Source organism: Hetaerina americana, unplaced genomic scaffold (assembly GCF_022747635.1).
Source record: "Hetaerina americana unplaced genomic scaffold, ioHetAmer1.1.p SCAF_24, whole genome shotgun sequence".
Lineage (NCBI taxonomy): Eukaryota > Metazoa > Arthropoda > Insecta > Odonata > Calopterygidae > Hetaerina > Hetaerina americana.
In genome coordinates this window covers 6,493,992-6,515,928 of record NW_027286808.1, presented here as the reverse complement: position 1 = coordinate 6,515,928, position 21,937 = coordinate 6,493,992, and the positions used below count along the sequence as shown (strand labels likewise).

Here is a 21,937-nt window from a genome sequence, read left to right as displayed (position 1 = left end):
TTTTTCGTTGAAATTGTTTCACAGGTGTCTGCATAAAGGGATAGCGTAAAAATGACCATTGCATAAATTTTTACGTTGGCAATTATAATCAGACCGCATTTCGGATGTACGTTGTCGAAAAAAACACTCCACCAACATCGGACAACGCCTGAGGAAACGACATCAGTAAGAATTTCATGCCGTTTTAATTACCTAGTATGTGTGTAAAAGTTCATTTTATGTGTGTGAGGATGATCAATGTTATAGTTGATATAATTCCTCTTCCAGAAAGTTAAGCTCAACTACCTCTGGTTTTGAAAAATGAGAAAAACTTTTGAGTCGGCATATAGCCTATCAATCTCTCTGCATCTCCACAAAATTTCTCAATGAACGAAGGATAAAGGCTGTAGATTAACAATGTCACTACATGCTGTCGTTGTTTGGGAGTGGGAGAACCGACAAGGGAGATGGAGACCTTACAGTCCGGACGTAGCACAGCTGTTAGAAAGAGCATTTGCCAAAAAGTTAACAAGAGTAATATTGAAGGATGCAGACCCTCTGCTTGACAAATATTATGTAAATCTTCGAACCCAAACACAATGCTCAGAAGATGCGGGTATGTAACGTTTCTTATTGTAATTTACCAGGCCTAGCTAGTTGAATGTTGTATCTAATTTTTAGTGAGTCAAGTGAATCTTTATTCAAGGCAATTGTCCATGAATTTTACTTAAGATTTCTTAGCAGTAATTAGCCAACAGTTTACCCCTTTAGAAGCTTGTTTTTTATCAGCATTTGGTTTTGTCTAGTAAGGTTTAAAAAAAATTAATGTCATGCAGTATTTGTAAGAGCCTTGTAGCGTATCTCATTCACAATGAGAAAACGTGTTATAAGAATCAAGGTACTTGGTAAGGTCTTAGTATCAGTGGGTTGACTGTCCAAATGGAGTCGGTGAAAATGTCATAATCGTCATTCTTCATTTTAGATAATCATCGTGAAATCACTGTCATTTCCTCACAAATTAGATGCCAAGCGTCAAATTCCCTTACTGTCGTTATAACTCCTCTGTTCTTTGTTGCTTGACAATATCTTAAAGTCCATCTATCCCATTCACCTCAAAAACCTCATCTATCCCCAGCTTCAACTTAATCAACTTCATGATGTCCTAAAAATGATAATAATAATAATGCTTTATTCATTTAAAAAAATTGTACAACCATATTAAATGTCGTCAATGTAAATATTATTTAACATATAAACATAAGTTCTTAAATGCGAAAGAGATTATCACAAAAGAATTCATTCAATGAGAAAAGTGGGTGAGCAAGTAGCCAGGTATATGCCCTATTCTTGAAACTCTGGATACCATCAGATTTCAAACGAGTGGGCAGATAGTTATACAGTCGTGATGATCTAATACTTAAGATCGAATACTTCTATAAATCACATTGAGTTTAGTTCTTGGGGATAGAGATGGTGCGGGGGCTAATGTACTGGCTTCCCACCCTGAGGTCGCGGGTTCAAATCCCGGCGGTGTTGAATATTTTTCAGAGGTATCTCGATCCCTACTTGAGGTGCTTTGTGGAGGGCACTTTGAGTGAGTACGCCGTCCGTCGGATGGGACGTTAAACTGCGGACCCCTTGGCGCCTTTCGTAAAGAGTAGACTAACGCCGACGCCGGATTTCTCTCCACCCTTCATCCTTTCCTGTCCATCCCCTATGGCGCAAATGACCTTAGCTGTCGGTCGCCCTAAAAACTACTACGAGTTTAGCTCTTTCCACCCACAAATATGGGTAGGGAAAAAAACTTGGGTGTTTGTTAGGATACACCAACTAACTGTCAAGGTAATGAAGGGATTATGAACATATTTCATCTCTCGAAAACCGTGCAAAGCAAAACCAACAGCAGCAGGACAGAAGATGCAAAAGAAGATGACCAAATTAGTTGGAATTGGAACTTGGAATGTTAGGATAATGTTGAGGACAGGGAAATTGGAGAACATTAAGCGAGAGATGGAAAAGGGAAATATAGATATTTTAGGTCTATGCGAGGTGAGATGGAAGGATAGCGGGGATTACTGGTGTGATAATTATAGACTAATATACAGTGGTGGGGACGAGAGCCAACAAGGGGTTGCCATAATATTAAATAAAAAGGTAGGAAGAAGCGTAGTCAACATAGAACAAGCAGCGGATAGAATATTACTAGTAGGCATAAAAGCAGAACCGACAAACATGGTTATTCTTAAGGTATACATGCCACCAAGCAATCATATGGAGGAAGAGTTCGATAGAATATACGATCAGTTAGAGGACATAATCGAGTGTGTTGCTACAGGAAAACATTTGATAGTGATGGGGATTGGAATGCGACGGTAGGTGAAGGAAGGGATGGTGATGAGGTGTGGGACTGGGGCCGTGGGCGTGGATAACATTCCTACAGAGATACTAAAAGGTTTAGGAAAATGTGGGAGGAAGAGGCTATACGGGCTGATTCGTAGTATCTATGAGGAAGCCTCCTTCTGGCCTGAAGACTTTGTGAGATCAGTGTTAGTTCCTATTCCGAAAAAGGTAAAAACTATATCATGTGAGGACTACAGGACAATGAGTTTGATAACCCACGCAGCTAAAAGTGTTCTCAGGATCATCAACAAAAGAATGGAGAGCAGGGCAAATGATTACCTAGAGGATGATCAGTTAGGGTTTAGGAAGGGGAGAGGCACACGTGATGCCATTGCAGTAATGAAGTCACCAATTGAGAGGAGCCTAGAATACAATTAGGACTTATTTGTCTGTTTCATAGATTTTGAAAAGGCATTTGATAGGGTGAATTCGGAAAAACTAATGAGTATACTGCAGAAAATAGGAATAGATTGGAGAGATAGGAGGCTAATCGGCAACCTGTACATGTCGAAGACTGCTTAGGTGCGATTGGGGAACGGAGAGTCCGAATGGGAAGTGTTAGGAAGAGGTGTAACGTTGTCCATTATCACCAGTGCTGTTCAATGTGTATGTGGAGGAAATAATTAAAGAGGCATGGGAAGAACTGGCGGTAGGAATGAAAGTCGGCGGAGAATTCGCAAAATCAGTTAGGTTTGCTGATGACCTAGCTTTAGTTTGTCAGTCAGCTTTCAAAAAGTCAAGTCAGACTTTCAAAAAGGGGAGGGAATTGATGACAGGGATGTTGAGTAAGAATATTAGGAAAAGACTCCTAAAACTTTGATATGGAGCTTAGTTATGTATGGCCCCGAAACGTGGTCATTGAAGCAGGAGAATAGAAGTAGATTGAAGGCTTTTGAAATGTGGGTGTGGAGAAGGATAAAGGAGGTTAAATGGACGGGAAGGAAAACAAATGAGGAAGTGCTAGGGGATTGTTTGAAGAAATCTTAATGAGAAATGGATGAAGGGCATATTTATCGGCAGCGGTATGTTAAAGGATGTAATAGAGGGGAGAATGTTAGGCAAATGAGGAAAGGCCAGGAACAGGATGGGGATGTTGAATGGGATGAAGGGAGGAAGGAAGTACATAGAGATGAATAGGGACCTGATTGCTGGAATGTGTTTCTTTTAGGAGTTCCAAATTATTATTTGGTAGTTTTGTCCATCTAAAACCTACCTTAACCGATAGATTATTTAATAAATCATATATATCATTAGTATTTAATTTTTTGGACTTTTTAAATTAAAAAAATTGTTTCAATCACAAGCAATTATTATCAACTTCATTCCCAAATAGGAGATTCACAAAATTTTAAAGATCCTTCCCTCGATTCAATCTCCTAGTATATTTTATTAATGACTTATAAAGGAAAAAATTATTCATTTTAGGAGTGCCGTACAATGTTCGTAGAAAGTGTTATCTCCAAGAATCACCTGCTGGTAAAGGTGCGAAGTGGGAATGGGCTGGAGATGGGCCAAGTGAATGGCACACATATGACATGGAAGTTCAATGCCTAATTGAGGAATCCTGGGCCAGGGTAAGCCATTGTTGAGAAATTTGGTCGGGGGCACTGGTTTATCAAAAAAATGTTTGATTAGCCATTGTTCTTGAGATGTTGTGTATGATGTATCTTTAGTTTTAAATCGACCTTTGCTTTTGTCTCTAATTTCAGGGTGACCAAACTGTTGATGTGAGCAAGTTTTTTCCTTCATTTCCTTACATCATCAACTTTTGCAATTTGACTCAAGTCCGAAATAATACAGGGTATGTTCGTGGCATAAGGAGAGTTCACCAAGCACCATACCCTCTTGTGAAAGTAAAACCTGAAGAAATTTGCCATGTTGTTGGTAAGTTTTCTAAAGTGTGGTGAAATGAAAAGTAAGGAGTGTTAAATGGAGTGTTTGTTTGGAATGATGATACAATAGGTAGAGCTCTTGTAGAGAATTGTATTTTGTAAACATGAAAAAGCTTTGAGGTAAGTAACTCTCAAATTGAGAAAAAATTGAGGTTTTAAATTTCATCAGAAAAGCTATAATAATTTGGAGACGTGGCGTTTAAGTTTAGAACATGATGTATATGCCAGTGTGGACTATTGTGTGCAATTTTCATGAGAGCTGAACACTTACGGAAGCTTAAACAAAGTGGCAAGAGGAGGTTTCTTAAGATGAATTACAGAAAGAATGGGATGTATGGTTATATTTACCTGTTCAATAAGTAGACTGTGATTTGTATATATGTGGCCATTATTTGAATATCTGATATTGGAGCTCATGTTTCTTGGTTGATGGTTTAATTATAATATGGACTCCAGTACTGCTCTGATGGAACTTCCATAGATAGCTAATATCGATGGTGCATTGATTTAGTGGAATAAGTTATAAAGTTGGATATAAACCATAAAAACCATAAACAAAGTAATCAACCCAAAGGTGGGTTTAGTAGTGGATATATGTAATAAAATAATAATTATAGTTTCATAAGTTATCAATGTTAATCGACACTCTTCTTCGATCATACAATTCTTTTGTTTTTGATTGATTGTGTTTCTGATATACCTGGGGACACATTTATTCCTAGCTTGGATGTTTTGTTTTCACAGAGGGTATTTTATATGAAATCGGCTAGACACTCACTTTATGACCAACTTAACGTTTCCAATGGTGTTGATGTGTAATTTGTCAATGTGAATGTTTATATGTCTGTCCACTGCAAAAATCTCGGAACAATGCCTTCAAATGAATTCATGTTTGATTTGACTATCCCTGAAAGATTTTGTCCCCCGCTGTGTTCTCTTTATCCCCCTTTGATTCTTGTGCTGATAGCCTGGCCTTTTCCATTCCGCATTCATTAGGTCGAAGGGCACACCCTCAGGCAGCAAAGCCTTTACCAAAGCCATGTGCAACAAAAGAAGATCCCAAGTGGAATTCCAAGAAGCAAGGCAAAAAGGTGTCAAAGAAGGGAAAAAATGTCCCCTCTGCCAGTTCATCATCGACAGAAGAGAAGGGGGCAGGTGTTATTGCTCGAAACATACTCAGCAACCTGGGACTCTTTGGTTCTCGGGGAAATGGGGCTGCCAGCAGCAATGGAGCTGTCACCAGCAGTGTGGTGGGGGTAGAAGGAACAAAGGGCCAGGAGGAGTTGGTTGGGAGGAGGCGGTCATGCAGGTCTGTTTGCTGCCGAAAGGAGGTGAGGGAAGCTCCTGTGTTAGCTCCTGCTGAGGTTGGTTCCATAGCTCCAGTGGTGAAGGAGCGGGAAAATGGGAATGTGCTTGATGCTGACAGCAGCAGCACAAAAAGTGGCCGTAGACCCAGTGTGGACACTGTTTCAACGTACCTGAGCCAGGAGATGGAGGTTGCTGGTGATTTTAGTGGTAACATGAGGAGGACCTCCTCACGTGGCACATTCTGTGAAGAGGGCGACTGCGATGTGTTTGGCCCACCACCCCCACTCCCCCCTCCACCCCCACCACCTAAGTCGAGGAATCTCAGGAGTTGCCATTCTGCCTTAGCATCACCTTCATCTGCCATGCCCATGAGGGCAAGACACTGGGCTGGCCAAGGTGGATCTGTTGTGGGTGAGTTAGAGCAATTGCTCATTTTTGTATGTTTTCCTAACAGTTGTCACAATGGCTTGACATGCTATAAGGGCAGAAGGAGAAGGTGGTTTAGAGAGGGTTGAAAAGAGTAGAAATTAGGGTGTGATCAGAGTGATTAAAATTTATTCCACTTAACAATATTATTTTAAAGTGTATTTTCATTATTATTATATTATCTGCTATTCCCATGCATTCTCAAAATACTAGTGCATGCCTTCTCAAATATAATTATATATGCTAAAGACAGTGTTTACAGTTGTGAAGGCTTCATCAAATTAGGTAGGATTCAATACATTTCGTGTAGTTTCAAATGCAATTTATTAATTCACCCACATAATTATAACCTTATCAATTTAAAAAAATAATTCAATACTTTCGAAAAATTAGAACTATCATATGAAATATTTTCTGTGCCTCTGCTATCTATATCTTCACAGAAACTTGTATTCATTTTCAATTAGCTATGAAACCATAATTATAATATAATTGTCACAGGAATATAGATACTCTCTCCATAATGCCCAGGTAAACATATCCTTGATAGTAGATAATATAAGGGGATTGGGATGTTGTGGTGGCTAATGTACAAGCTTCCCACCATGAGGGCCCGGGTTCGAATCCTGGTGGCAGCAGATTTTTTTCAGTGGTATCCAGATCCCTACTTGAGGTGCTTTGTGGAGAGCACTTTGAGTGAGTATGACGTCTGTTGGATGGGACGTTAAATTGCTTGGTGCCTCTCGACCAGAGTAGGCCAATGCTGATGCCGGGTTTCTCTCCACCCTTCCTTTCCCATCGATCCCTAATGGCGCAAATGACCTTAGCTGTTGGTCGCCTCCCCTAAAACTATTACTAGATGATATAAAATGTCCTAAATACATGTCCATTTATTTTATCACCCTATTGAAGAAATTCACTATCTCATTGAATTCTTCACAGGAATTCTTGGGAAAATTGTTCATTTTTGCCTGTAGTTCAAACTTCTTAACTTTAGCCATATTGTCATGACATCCATATGATCTTTCTTCTCTTACGTGGCTGCTCTCTCTTTTCACTGAAACACCGTACACTTGAGGAAACAAAAAACATTTCATGGGCATAACATGAATTAGTTTTTAGTTGGTTTCCTACACTTGTAAGATACATTATTTAACTTGAATACTTTGCACATGAACATAATGTGCTGTGTAAACATTTGAGGTAACAGCTTAATAAAAAGATTACTCCTGTCTAGCAACTTTCACAGTTCAATGCTGTACTATTCAAACATGGCAAAATATAATATGTATTTTATTGTGTAATTTGAATTTAAATTAAGTGTTTTTTTATTTAAAGTATTTTTCGGTTTATGTTTGGATTTGTTGAAAGTCAATAGTTTGAACTTTCAAAATTATTGTTTTACTCATTGTTTCATAGTTACATTACTCTGTGGCTTTTGTTTTAATAATTATTTTCACTTGATAAAATTTAGTCAGTGGTCAAAACTTATTTTTTTGAACGTGACTCATCCAAGGGAAACTTCCTTTTATTGACAACTGAATTTATGTACTATGAACTCATTGAAATATTAAAATTATTTTTAAGTTTGAGTAATTAATTTAATACAAGATTTTATCCATAGTGATAAATCATATAAATGCACATAATTCCTGGTATTATCATTGGTGGCAGTTAATGTTTCATGTTTACCGGAAATAATTGAGGGTCGGTTTGGTAGACGGTTAGCAAAAAGAGAAACATTATGATTATGAGCTCAAACTAAAACCAAAGATAACTCTGTTGTTTTTAAAATAATTTTAGAGATTGCCCAAACCTTATTTTCTGCTGCATTTTACGTATTGTTTTCTAGACATTTAAATGTACGAGGGTCATCCGGAAAGTAGTACCCGTTCGTGAAATAAAGACACAAAAGTAAATATTAACAAACATAAAAAATTTTATTTGAAAGAGGATACTTTAAACTACTTCTCAACATAATCTCCAAGCAAATTAAGGCATTTGTCATAACGTGTGACAAGTTTCTGTATTCCTGCTGCATAGTCCTTCGCCGCCAGCTCATTGAGATACGCGAGGGACCCATCTTGCACAAATTTTTGCATAATGCAGATGGTGTTTAACAATTTCATGAACAATTGTTCGAGAAACATTGGGAAAATGCTCACAGATGTCATCAATTGTGACGCGCCGATCGTTCCTCACGAATTCGTCAACTGAGCTCACCAGTTGGTCTGTAATGACAGACGGTCTCCCCGAACGCTCATCGTCGTGTGTGTTCCCCCTCCCCATGTTGAAGTTGCGACACCACCGCCGAACAGACGACTCGTCCATTACATTGTCTCCATACACCTCCTTTAAATGGCGATGAATATCACATGGGCGAACGTTTCTTGCATTGAGGAATTTAATCACTGCCCTCACTTCACAACTGGCGGCGTTCTCAATTTTTTTAAACATTGTAAACAATCACAGAAACAACACAGGCAATGCTAGCGTCACGCAACTTGGCTCAGAGAAGGCAGACAAGCCACTGAAGCTATCTGACCTCGTCCAGCGGCTACTCGCGTCGTCAGCACTTCATGCGGCACGAACGGGTACTACTTTCCGGATGACCCTCGTAGTTAAGTTTAGTCGTGCAGCTGTGGTGTATACATCTTGTATATATATTCTTGGTGGCATAAATGGGAGATTTATTTCATTTTCGTTGGTACAAGTGTTTACAATTTGTAATTGATATATCTAGGTATTCCATTACACAAATTTGGCTTGGGTCAGCCCCTTTCCCTATTTATTCTGTACATTTAATTTAGGACTCTCTGCTATTCATAAAAAACTGTGCCTTGACAACATTGTTGATTTCCTCTGTATGTGAAGTTGACTACCATTAAATTTCTGGTTTTCTTCCCCTCTTTGGTTGAAAACAAATTTTCCTAATCTGTAATTACATTTTGCTGAATATTTTTGCAGGGCTTGATCCAGGAAGTGAAATGTTATCAAAGTTTGTGCGTGTTATTAACCACCCTCCCATGGATTATCAGTGCCCGGTATGCCTCTGCTCTGTGGGCTCTGGTAATGAAAGTGTCCATGATATCTCAAGAGGATGCATCAGCAATGAAATAATTGTTTCCTTGACACTATGTGAACATATGTTGCACCTTTCTTGCCTCAACTCAATGCTTCAGAGTATTTCCAATCATGCAAAGGTAAGAACATCAACTTGTAAAGAGATGAAATATTACCATAAATTATGTACATATTTAAAAATTTAAATTGCATGACATTTGTGGCTTAATCTAGGTTTTTTTAAGACTAACAATATTCATGATGACTTTCAATTAACATAATTTCATATTGGATTATCTTCTTGTGAGCACTGTAGTGTTCACATATGGACTGAATGAATGGACTGGGGTAAGACTGAACTGGGGAAAAATAGAGGAAATGGCTTTGTTGGCTGGGGAAATAACATTCTCAGACTAGGAATTATTTTTTAACTCTCAATTCATTTTAAAAATAGCAAGGTTTAAATAATGTTTTATTTGAATTATTTTTTTTTTCCTTCTTTGGAATAATTATTTGCCTATTTTGTATGCTTTTCTTTCAAGAAAAATATTCAATGGAGAGTAATCATTCATTTTCAATTTACATAATTATTGTGCTAAATTTTTTGCAGTTCTCCTGCGGCCATAATAGATATTACTATACATTGAAGTTTTGAATTTGCCTGAAGAATTTATCAACCAAGGCCTATGTAATGCTGCAGGAGTCTAGTGTAGAGTGTTCTTCCATGTGGGACAGCTAAATGATGGTTTTAAATGTTTAAAGTTGGGAAACAATTTCAAAGAAGGCTAGACCTTAAGAGTACTGTTAGAAATATTGAAAATTTTATTGGGTGCCACAAACTGCTGGCAACAGGAAAATTGTACTAGAGGTTTGCTTGTGTGAATTCCTATCCTGCTTATATCTGAACAATAGTGCATTCATTTGCAGATTTCTTTGCGGTTGAAGTGGATATTAAGGGGAGATGAGGATTGTCTTTCGAAGGTCATTACTGCATATGTATTTTGGCTACCTTTTTTTTTGATCCTAAGAATACAGGGCAGAGCTCTGTATAAAAATCTCTTTTATCACCAATACCATAAAAAGCCATAAGTTTTGGCTTTTGCTGAGAATGTTATATTATGGTCGTAGTAGTAGTAGTTTTTAGGGGAGGCGACCGACAGCTAAGGTCATTTGCGCCATAGGGGATGGACAGGAAAGGATGAAGGGTGGAGAGAAACCCGGCGTCGGCATTAGCCTACTCTTTACGAAAGACGCCAAGGGGTCCGCAGCTTAACGTCCCATCCGACGGACGCCGTACTCACTCAAAGTGCCCTCCACAAAGCACCTCAAGTAGGGATCGAGATACCTCTGAAAAATATTCAACACCGCCGGGATTTGAACCCGCGCCCTCAGGGTGGGAAGCCAGTACGTTAGCCCCCGCACCATCTCGATCCCCCATTATGGTCGTATAATACTAAATTTCAGTATTCGGGGAATGGCATCACATTTTTCAGTATCAGGGTGTCACATGCAACTGTAGAGGTAGCATTCTATAGGGAGGTACTGAAAATTCTCATGGCTTTATTTTTCAATCAGCTGAAGTAGGCATAAGCAAATTGAACAGGTTTCATTTTGCAACAATTTGATGCTATCCAGATTACATTTTTTCTGTTTTAAACATGTCACCAGTGTTAAATGATGAATTTAACTATTTCATATAAACCAATTTATCACCCTAAAGTTGACCATAATATCACTGTTTCACAGTGCATCTTAAAATCTTGTCATTTTATCTTTGCTTATTGACTTTTAGATTTTTATTGAGAGGATATCATATTGGAAGTTCATCATGAAAAGTGCTCTATCAAAGTTGAGCGCACCTTTATATGATTCAAGGTTGAAGATTTGTACTCTTACTTGTTAGAGAAATAGTTATGTCACTTAGAAACCATTGATATAGTTGAATGTGGGGTGCATTTTTAACCTAATAATAGTAGTTTTTAGAGGAGGTAACCTACAGCTAAGGTCATTTGTACCATTGGGGATGGATGGGAAAGGAAGGGTGGAGAGGAACCCGGCATCGGCATTAGCCTACTCTTGTTGAAAGGCACCAAGGGGACCGCAGTTAAACATCCCATCCGACGCACATCGTACTTATCAAAGTGCTCTCCATAAGGAACCTCAAGTAGGGATCGGGATACCACTGAAAAATATTTGTCTTTGGAATTTGAACCCAGGCCCTCTCAGTGGGAAGCTTGTACGTTAGCCACTGCACCATCACGATTCCCATTTTTAACCTCAAAGAAACTTTTTAACCTCTTGTTATTGAAATTAAACTGAAGGAAAAATGTTACAATCTACTTTCCACACATAGTCATTAAGTGAGTGCTATGATAAATTTAAATCATGATGACTGTTCACTTTAATGACATGGCCTTAATGTAAACATAAAATGTGATTAACTGAGCACCATATATTGGTATTCTATAAACTGTGTAGGATAAGCCAGCAGTTTAATTAAAGCCTGTTGTTACTTTCAGTGTGACAGCAGAGTACAATGTGTGTTCAGTGTATTTTTTTATATTATGCTAACTATGATCCTTAAGCAGTTGTAGTTCACTCAAATAAATTGCCATTCCTGAATTTTTCTTTGGAAAATGAATATTAGGTCAGATTAAGGGAATTTGTCATAATTTTAGAACTCTGTTTGTTGCTTTAATTTTGTGATTTCATTTTTTTCAGACCCTTTACATTCAGTGCCCCTTGTGCATGCGGATTTATGGCACTAAAACAGGAAATCAACCTCCTGGAACAATGGATCTGGCCATTATCAATAGTTCTCTTCCTGGTCATCCTGGAGCCTGTACCATTCAAATTACTTATAAGTAAGTATTTCTGTAATATCCACAAGTACACATCTCTTCCTATCTCCAGTTAGAAATTTCTTATTTTTTAATTCATAATCTGTGGATAATACCCGGTGTGAATGAAATAATATTTTTATTTTTATTAAAATTTAAACCTTCATTTTGAAACTTGTTTTTTTTTGTGTTCTGGTCATCAAATTTGAGGGCAGGCTAAACTGATCATAAAAATTTAATTGCTACTCTCATTCTTTTATTTTTACATAATATATAGTTTTGGCACAAAACTCTGACGTAAATCAGGAACTTAATGTATTAACTTTTTGTTGTCACAGCACTTTGTCTTCTTTCAGTTTATCATATGTTATTCATCTCATTCTCTCCAGTATTTTGGATTTGGCAAGGTCAAATTATCATCATGGTGCAGCTTGACTGTCATCAAAATCAAGAAAAATTACTTAAGTGTACACCTCAATAAATTCAAGGAATAAAGCAAAATTTGTAATATGTATATATATATATATATATATATATATATATATATATATATATATATATATATATATATATATACATATCTGTGTATATATATATATACATATCTCTATGTTTCTATGTGGGAGGTAGGGAGGAGGGTTCAGACAAAATTTTACTTGCATTTTACTATTCCCTTATTACAAACATTGTTTATGAAGAAATAATTTGAATTATCCTTGAATACCAAAGAAGTCATCATGTAATTACTCACTAAAGAAACTCACTTCATATTTATGTATGCGATTATCAGCCTAGTAAAAGTTATGAAATGTTTGTTTAATTTCATTGTCTCTTTAAATGTCAAAAAAATTATGTAATAAATATATTATTATATATTAAATGTCTTTTGTGAAGCGCACTTTTTCAGTACAAAAACATGATTGAATAGAACTGTAATCAATGCAACAATTTCAGAGTGTTAAAATCATTCGCCTTGACTGGGATTCGAACCCAGATCCCTCAATATCCGGTCGAGTGCTTTAGCCACTTAAGCTACCGAGGTGTCCTCTTAAACTCTGAAATTTTGGGGCTTTTAAAGGAACTAGATGTTGTGACGAAATGCCGCACATACAATGTCACAGGCATTCGTATTCCTGCGTGACACGCCACAGTCCACGAGGTTAAAGCCAACTTTAAACACTTATGGTGTTTATACTTTGACAAATTCCAAAGAAACTGCGGGAGATGCCGCAACAGTAACTTTTAACGGAGTCATCCGCTAATGTGCATTTCAATGCAACAATTTCAGAGTAATCAGAGTGAAATATACTTTCATCAAATACAAATGTGCTCTTTTTTCCTATTTTTAGAAGAAAATGCCTGCTTGATATTTATAATAGCGCCAATAGCCTTAGGCAGCCTCTAGAAGTTGTGCATTCTATTTCTATGGTGATGTTTTTGAGATTATTCATACTTCTGATACGCTTTTGACCTGATTTTAAATCCTAAAATCCTCTACAATTCTGTGAACTCTGGGAAATTGTTGGAGATGAAATAATTGGTTTTGACAGAAAACTGTACTCTAATTATTATCTTGGGGCAGTAATCAAAATTTTCAAATTATGTTTAGTCTTTCATTCACCACTGCTAGTATGCCTATTTAATCAGTGTGATAGAGAATTGGTTGTGTGTAAATTCTCTCTTCTTTTCCTACTTCTTTGAATATACTAACATTTATTTTGAATTCCACAGTATTTCATCAGGTATTCAAGGCCCTGAACATCCTAATCCAGGAAGGCCATTTTATGCTGTAGGATTCCCCAGAGTATGTTTCTTGCCAGACATTCCAAAAGGAAGAAAGGTGAGTTCTTGTTTATAGAGGAGACAAGTTCTTATTGAAATGAAATGAGTAACTTCATAATTTCACACACATTTTAGTTAGAACGCGACCAAGGTTTTGACGTTGGACACCATCAGACCTGATGATGACATCCAATATCAAAGCCTAGGTCATGGTCTAAATAAAGTGTTTGTGGAATTACATAGTGACTCATTTCATAACAATTTGTTTTGTAAATTCCGTTAAGTTACACCAGAGACAGAATTTCAGACAAGTACGTAATTAATTTGACAGGAAACAATGATTAAGATTAAAGGTCATTCAGTGATGGAAGGTAGTAAAGAATTATACTAATGCAGCTGTAAGTTTTATTTGTGTATTTATAGAGTGAGAACCCTTTTGTTGTTTCAATTTGGAAAGTCAAAGGACCAAAAACAAGGGACTTGAAAATGTAAGAGCTCAAAACATATACATGTATAAATAGCCTTCACCTTGTTCTTTGGAGTATGGCCTCTAAAGGAAACCTTGGAATAAAAATATGGAAGGTTACTTTCACTCACTAATTTCTTCCATATTAACCTCTTGTTGTATGAATATTTTGCTGCTGTTCTTTCATATTTTTTCTTTTCTTCCTGAAACTTTGAATACTCCTAGCCCAGAGAGTCACTTCGACCCATTCAACCCTTAACTCAATTGGTCCACCCCTTCACATTAAGCCATTTACTCTTCTCCTTTATAGTAATAGGATTATGTAGTGATTTTTTCAACATTTCATCACCTATACATGGAATTCATTCGGTTATAACATACGGTTACACTGAAATGAGTCAGTTTTTCTGTGATTGTTTCGCTGGTGGTAACTTGAAGGTGTCATTGCCTCTTGATAAACTAACCTAGGCACTCTTTCAATAATGTGAGGCAAGTCATCATTGCAATAGAAAAGTGAAATCTGAATGGCTGCTCTCCATATTATCATCACCTGACTCATCTGTAACAACTCTTGAGCTCTGCCTGTGGATATGCAAATGGTAATACTGTAAACTGTTGCTAATCCAGTCTATATGGGGCCAGAGATTGTCCAGATTAAGCAAAAACCTAGATTAATGATGCATTTTACAGTCTAGTGTGGCCTTAATCACCGATGACTTAAAATGATTTTATATGGTTAGCAGGTAGTCTCAAGTGTAAAAAAACTTATATAAAGTTGATGATATCATATTTGAATAAAATACATCACAAACTGCCCTCTGAAATCAGCTTGGTTATTCATAAGTAACTTTAACTGAAAATGATGTGTTATTAGCTACTTAAACAATGATATCATCCCATTTATTTTATCAATTTCAACATACATTTAATAAATCAATCAGATTTTCACTTAATAAATTCCCAGAAAATCGACAAAAAAAATATTTGCGTATAGCTTATGCATCCTGCTGAAATATTTAAGCATATTTCAGCTAATGGTTTTTGATGTGACAGCAAGAAATTGGTTAATAGATATTAAATTCCACTGCAGTTTATTGAAGGTAGCAGGATTCTACATACAAATGAAGATGACTATGGGCATAGCTGGTAACAAATGGATGCTGCTCTCAGAGCATTTGTGTTCATTCACATGATCATTAAGGTGGACATTGGTTGTTAACAATGCCATGCTGTTAAAGTAATCCATTCTTACAACACTGAAATATTGTTAAGATGATGATGCAATGATGATGAGTGATGAGCAGTCTCTTCTTTATTTGTCCATGGTGGTTGTATTCATTTAAATTTCATTGGGTTTTGTCCAGCAAACAAACTTATAGTCATTGGTAGAATACTGATGGAGTATTATTCATAGTCATTGATGGATTATCTAGATGACTATTTCATCCAAATTTAAAAGCTAGCTACTTATTTCAGTTTAAGAATTGATTTTAATATGAATAAACAACATTTTTCAGTAAATTTATAGTTTTATCTAAATTTAGGACTCTTTTGTAATCAACTTGAGGCATATTGAAAATATTAATAGGATTACGATTACACCTGGAAAATATATGCACGCTCTGGCAATGTTAATTTTCTCTGATGTTTCAGTGGCATACTTAAGAATAATATATAGATGAAGAATGTCATGTTATAGTGAGTGAGAAAACTGAATTTATTAGTTTTTGTGGTTTTTTAATCTGGAAGTTTTCTCTCACCCTTATTCTAGGTCCTTCGACTCCTGCAAATAGCCTTCGAGCGACGTTTGGTTTTCACTGTGGGTCGCTCTGTGACAACCGGTAGAGAAGATGTCGTCACATGGAACGAAATCCATCACAAGACAGACCCTGGGCCAATCATGAGATGGGGATGGACTAATGACATGATGGCTTCAATGGGACACATCAATCTGTCGGGTCATGGCTACCCAGATCCTGGCTACCTGGACAATGTGCTCCACGAGTTGGCAGCCCATGGAGTTTACAGCAACGATGCAGTTGATGATGAGAGCGGCCCAAGCAGGAGGGAAAGAGAGGAAGGGGACGATGGTGATGAAGATGAGGAGGAGGATGAGGAAGAGGAGGGTGAAGAAGAAGGAGATGACAGGAGTAGTCACTGGGCCCATGATGGTGTTCTGTATCAGGAGGTTTGCTAATTAGATCATTGCCAAGCTTGCCTTGCCTATCTTGCCACTTAAACCTTCAATTGTACTCCTGTTGTGCCAAGAATACTACAAGAATTTTATTATTCAAAAGAGGATAGAAATGTTTGCTGAGTGAAAGTGGTTGGCATAAAATTACTTTAATTGCCAGATAAGTCCCTCCGTATTTTCCCTGTTTGCAACCCGTTGGCCAATCAGCTGGGAAACTATCTTCTTTGTATTAGCATGCTGGGGAAGAATCGTGATAAGGAGAATGGAAATTGAGTGAGCAGTCTCTTCTTTATTTGTCCATGGTGGTTGTATTCATTTAAATTTCATTGGGTTTTGTCTAGCAAACAAACTTATAGTCATCGGTAGAATACTGATGGAGTATTATTCATAGTCAGCTACTGAAACCCAGTGGTACAAGCCAAGAAGTGGAAGGTTTATTTAAAATGTCTAATTTTATGGTTAGCTTTAACAACTGCAATAGAATCTCAAAAACTTGACATCGAAAGGGAAGCATGCTTGAGCTTTCCGAGAGTGCACAGGCTTTTTTCTTAGGGGAATCTATATTTTTTAAATTGAACTGTTAAGCTAAAAGTACTATATGCACCAGTATCCATCTATGTAAAAGATTAAATCCAAGTTTTCTTAATTAGTAATTCTAATAGTGGCGTGTGATTCCTTCATCCTGTGTCTGCTTTAGAATTTTCACTGTCAGTAACTTTGGCGTGCTGTAACTGTGTGCATTTATCTGTCTGAAATTTTGCTCTAGTTGTAGGGTTTCTCATTCGGTTGTTGGGTTTCAGTCATTCCTTTTCATCTTTTTTCTACACATTTGTGGAACCTTGATTACCTGGTATTTGTTGATATTGATGCTCTAAATAATAGTAATAGTAAGAGATGCTCTAAATCATACTAATCACTTCGTTCATCTTTGTTCTTGAATGGGGATTGTGATGGTGTGGTAGCTAATGTGCTGGCTTCCCATCCAGATGGCCCGGGTTCGAATCACAGAGGGGGCGGATATTTTTAGTGGCATCCTGATCCAACTTGAGGTGCTTTGTGGAGAGCATTTTTAGTGAGCACGCCATCTGATGGATGGAACATCAAGCTGCGGACCCCTTGGCACTTTTATTAAGAGTAGGCCAATGCCGATGCCAGGGTTTTCTCCATCCTTCCCTATCCATCCCTAATGGTATGAATGACCTTAGCTGTCAGTAGCCTCCCCTTAAAAAAAATGCTACTTGTTCAAGAATCAAACAATAGGGTGTAACATGTATATTAAACAGGATCTTTTTTCCTCACAAAATTTGCAAATAACTGCAGACTTTTTCATTCTATATTCGTGTAAGTATATACATTCTAATCAGTTGTAAAGAGCGACTAGGGTATTGTTGGCCAAAAAGAAAGAAAATAACTTGAAAACTTCATTATAATTACCAAGAAAGGTTAGGAAATTGGGAAATGAAATGCAAATTTAAATGATCAATCAATAAAATGTTTCTGCAATAAGTCTCTTCAACATTTTAATGCTATTTCATTGAATTGTGTTCATATTTGAATTTCATTCCCTTGCTAGATGAAATGGCTGTATCTCTGTAAATAGTCAGTAATCAACAAAAATCCATATTAAATTTCAAGTTTTACTTTTTTAACATAACTTTTAGAAAAGAGAAATCACAAATATTTTTAAAATGTAATTCGTGAAAATTCATGCTAGTGAAACAAAAGTGCAATGCAGAAAATTAGGCTATTAATTTTTTGTCTTTGAAAAAATTTCAGGCTAACAGGCAGAGGGTTCGGTTTTCTTATTTCTAGCATTACAAGTATATTTTTGCATGAAAAGTAAAATCCGTACTTTGTAAAATTATCTACTTATTTAAAATTGCGGCCTAAAAGTGAGGTTGGAGTTCTTGTGTGAAAAATGTGAAATGTCGTAAATATCTGAGCACCAATAAATTAAACAAAATGCCTTATTATGCTCATGTTTTTTCCTTGAACTTTGATGTTTCTGTATGTTGAACTTAAATAATTCTTACAATATTTCATACATAGCTCTTTTATTCCAGCTGATTTTTACTTTCTTATTTACTCATGCATTCTAATGCAGAGCTGTCATCTGAGCAGTACTTATTACTTGAATTTCAATTGAAAGTAATTTTGTATACCATGGAGTGCAACCATCCAGCATCCCATTATCTAATGGTTTATTGCCTACTAGAGGAAGTCCCTTTCCTTCAACATTGTCTTATGGCTGAAGATGTCCTATCTACTGGAAATATTTTTCCTTCCTCATTCAAATTTTTCACTCAAGTCAATCATAAGCATATGATAACACTGTGACGAGTCTTCTAAAAAATTGCTGCAAAGAAGTGCTTACCCAGACAGCATTTTTACATTCATTTGACCTAATGTTTGAGCATTCTTATTTATGGTTCTGTCAGACTGATTTAAAAAGAGGGAGAGTTGGCAGTACAGTAATTTCTCTTTCGTTTTATTAGCACTTCCTGCTAGTCATATGCAAAAGCTTGAGGAGGAGAATAGGCTCAATTCTTTCAATCGACTAAATTACATCCACACAAACCTTCACTGTTGACTTTTCTGCTTTATGTTGAGGTATAAAACCAGTAATCGATTAGTAGTAATTTTAGTTGTGTCCTTTTCTTGGAAAGGTGAATGGATAGTAAATAAGTAGTCAGATGAAGAATATTACAGTGGAACCATGCTTAATGAGCATCTGATAAAGCAGGTAATTTGCATCACGAGCAAAAATTTTGTACCCGAAAATGACTTGCTCCACGAGAGATTTTTGCATGACAAGTGATGAGGAGGGGAATTCCGGGAATGATTGCTTGCATGCTACTTCAGTTTGTGTTAAGCTCATGTTCCGCTATCATCCTAGTGTCATCAGTGAGCACACATTTTTGCAAACTTGTTTTCAGGCGTTTTATTTTTGATTTTTTTTGTATAAATTTTAATAGGATTTTAGGCGTAATTTTTAAAATGCTCCAAGCACAAATCCACGAGAAGACAGCCATAAGAGAATAAAAATAACTGTAGAAATTGAAAGTAAAATCATTGAAACTTGGGAACAAGGTGTGAGCATGCCTGATCTAGCACTCACATAAACAATCGTTCAACATCAACAATTTGCATTTTCTTCAAGATCAAGGACCAGACTAAGCATATTAGTGCTTCAAAGAGAGTGACTAGAATATCTACGCTATGGTTACGTATTCTCAATGATGCTGAAAGGTTGCTTCGGTTTTGAGTTTGAATTCCTGGTTGTTTCATTATGTGATAGAAGAAAAAATGAACATGGTCCATGATCCTAAACAATTTTTTATACAATATCCTTTGAATGAACTTTTTACATAGTTTATTTTTTTACATGGAACACGTTATTATATTTTACATTAATTCATCTGCAGGAATTTATTTCACTTTACGATAGTCTTGTAGTAAGAGGTTCCACTGTGCAAAGAAAAACAAAAAGAATTCTCTAAAAGATAGTTTAGGCTTTTAATTTATAGTGACAAGACTTTTTATAATGAGCCACTGAAAATAAGGCCATAATAGAATGTCAGCACCTTCCCCCTCAAGTGCCTCAATAAATAAATGCATCACTGTAATTTGATTTTGTAATTGCATACACACTTGATGAAAATTCATAATTATAAATAAATGATAGTCTTCCAGTTAATCTACGTTTGGATGGATGCTATGACTAGCCATCACTACATTTCCAAGCCTTTCCTGATGCAACGCAGCATGACAATGTACACTATAATAAACCATATTAAAAGAACTTGGTACTTTTCCACAGATTTTTATTATAAGGTACAACGCGTTTCACCGACTTGCGGCATCATCAGGTACAAATATACTTAACAACAGTGCGAGAATATATATGCTCAGGACAGAGTGGGGATGGGGAGGGAAGGAGGGTCTGAGAGGGGAGGGGGCGATTGGGTGCGTTGAGGGGTTGGTTTGACCAATTCCAGTCTAGTTTCTCAGAAAGGAGTGGGGAGGGGGACGGGAACAGTTGCTCATTACAAAGTATCAGGCTACGAGCCAAGGAACATGCAAGGTGTCTCAAAAATAAGAATACCAACACTCTGTTTGCTAAGCACCTACTAGAATTTGACCCCAGCAGTGACTTTGTCCCAGGAATATTGCATATTCTCCCAAAAGGATTAAAAATGGATGCTCTCGAGCAAAGTGGAGATACGGAGGCACCTAGCAAAGTTATTCTCCATAATAGTTATCCCTGATGAAAGTTCATATGGCACAATTAATATTATTGTAAATCTACTCTATTTTAAGAAACATGATCTTGCAAAAAAAACTGCTAAATTAATATTTCCCATTCTTTTTGACATTGTTTTTTTATTTCTGAAAGAGCATTCATGTCTTATTAATATTCTTTGTTCTATATCATCAATAATATTCCACTCATAGAAGCGAGGTAATCAAGGTTTCCTCTTCAAAATGTAACGTCTAAACTACCTCTCTAGCAAAAGCTTTAAAACTCCAATGTCCATATTCAAGGATTTGATGGCATGTTATTCGCAGTTCAATGGTGTTGCTCAGACATTTAGAAGCTGTCAGTAACATTCCTAAATAAACCCTGAAAGTGGCTGCTTTTGTCTATAACTGAAGTGTGAATGCGCCATACATATGCATATATTTTTGTGTCAAATTGGTGGTGGACTAGGGATAAACATATTGTTCAGATAATGAAAGCATATGTAGGTTATATCAACTTCATTCGTCTATTTTATGGAATGCAAATAATTTCCATTCAGTTATAGTATTACTTTTTATTGTATAGAATTTTTATTTTTTTTTAATGTTTGTGCCATTGCTGCAAACTGATTTATCATTTGATTTAATCAAAGTGCTCCTGGTGGAATATAATTTTTAAAATTTGTTTCACTATTGTTTTTATATTTTTATTCTAATTCTCAGAATTCTCATTATTTCCATCTGTTTTCACACTAGCATATCAGTTTCCTCAAATTTTATGTTAAAATACCACATAATAGTACCTATAATTGTCACTTGAAATGGAATTAATTTTTCATCCTTGTCTGTTGGCTGTGATCCCAATTTCTCCCGTGTTATAGTTCAATAGTCCCAACTGTTACAAACCTTAATTAGCCCATGGCTCAGGTTACTCAAGGAACTGAAAATTATTAGGGAGATCCCTATTGTTATGCTAGCTAATATGATATATAATGAATTAAATGCAACTTTTGAGCACTTGTTTTACTGGAATTAATACCAATTCTCACATTACCATTTTCAGTCATAAATCAAAGTGTGTGAACCAATTTTGATGTACGTTAATGTGAAATTTAAAAAGGAAACAGTTTTAGTGAATATAGTGGAAAAGGTCTTGTACAGTATATTTTCCCTTTGACATGAATGAAAGTCTAAAAATTGTTTATTTTAAAAAAATTGTAGTCACAAGCATAAGCATTGTGTTATCTAAAGGAGTGTGCTTCAGCATATGCCTTCCCTCTCCCCTACTCTGTTAGCCTTTGTTCGCTCCTCCCACCTGCTAATGTAAATAAAGGGCTAAATGTTT

The 21,937-nt window shown here is 36.5% G+C and overlaps 1 protein-coding gene across 1 annotated transcript; it reads left to right on the top strand.

Annotated features, from left to right (window-relative positions):
- The first annotated feature begins 113 nt into the window (after nt 1-113).
- On the top strand, nt 114-20,279 carry dx (deltex E3 ubiquitin ligase). Its single transcript, XM_071586662.1, has 9 exons — nt 114-165; nt 268-595; nt 3,805-3,953; nt 4,089-4,263; nt 5,268-5,990; nt 8,973-9,208; nt 11,790-11,932; nt 13,640-13,748; nt 15,928-20,279. Exons 2-9 carry the CDS (start codon nt 397-399, stop codon nt 16,351-16,353), a joined length of 2,160 nt encoding a protein of 719 aa, XP_071442763.1. The 5' UTR covers nt 114-165; nt 268-396; the 3' UTR covers nt 16,354-20,279.
- Nucleotides 20,280-21,937: the final 1,658 nt, after the last annotated feature.

Coding starts and splice junctions, on each gene's coding strand:
- dx (XM_071586662.1), top strand. CDS start 397: ATGTCACTACATGCTGTCGTTGTTTGGGAGTGGGAGAACCGACAAGGG. Junction 3,954..4,088: donor TTGAGGAATCCTGGGCCAGG/GTAAGCCATTGT, acceptor CTCTAATTTCAG/GGTGACCAAACTGTTGATGT. Junction 11,933..13,639: donor ACCATTCAAATTACTTATAA/GTAAGTATTTCT, acceptor TGAATTCCACAG/TATTTCATCAGGTATTCAAG.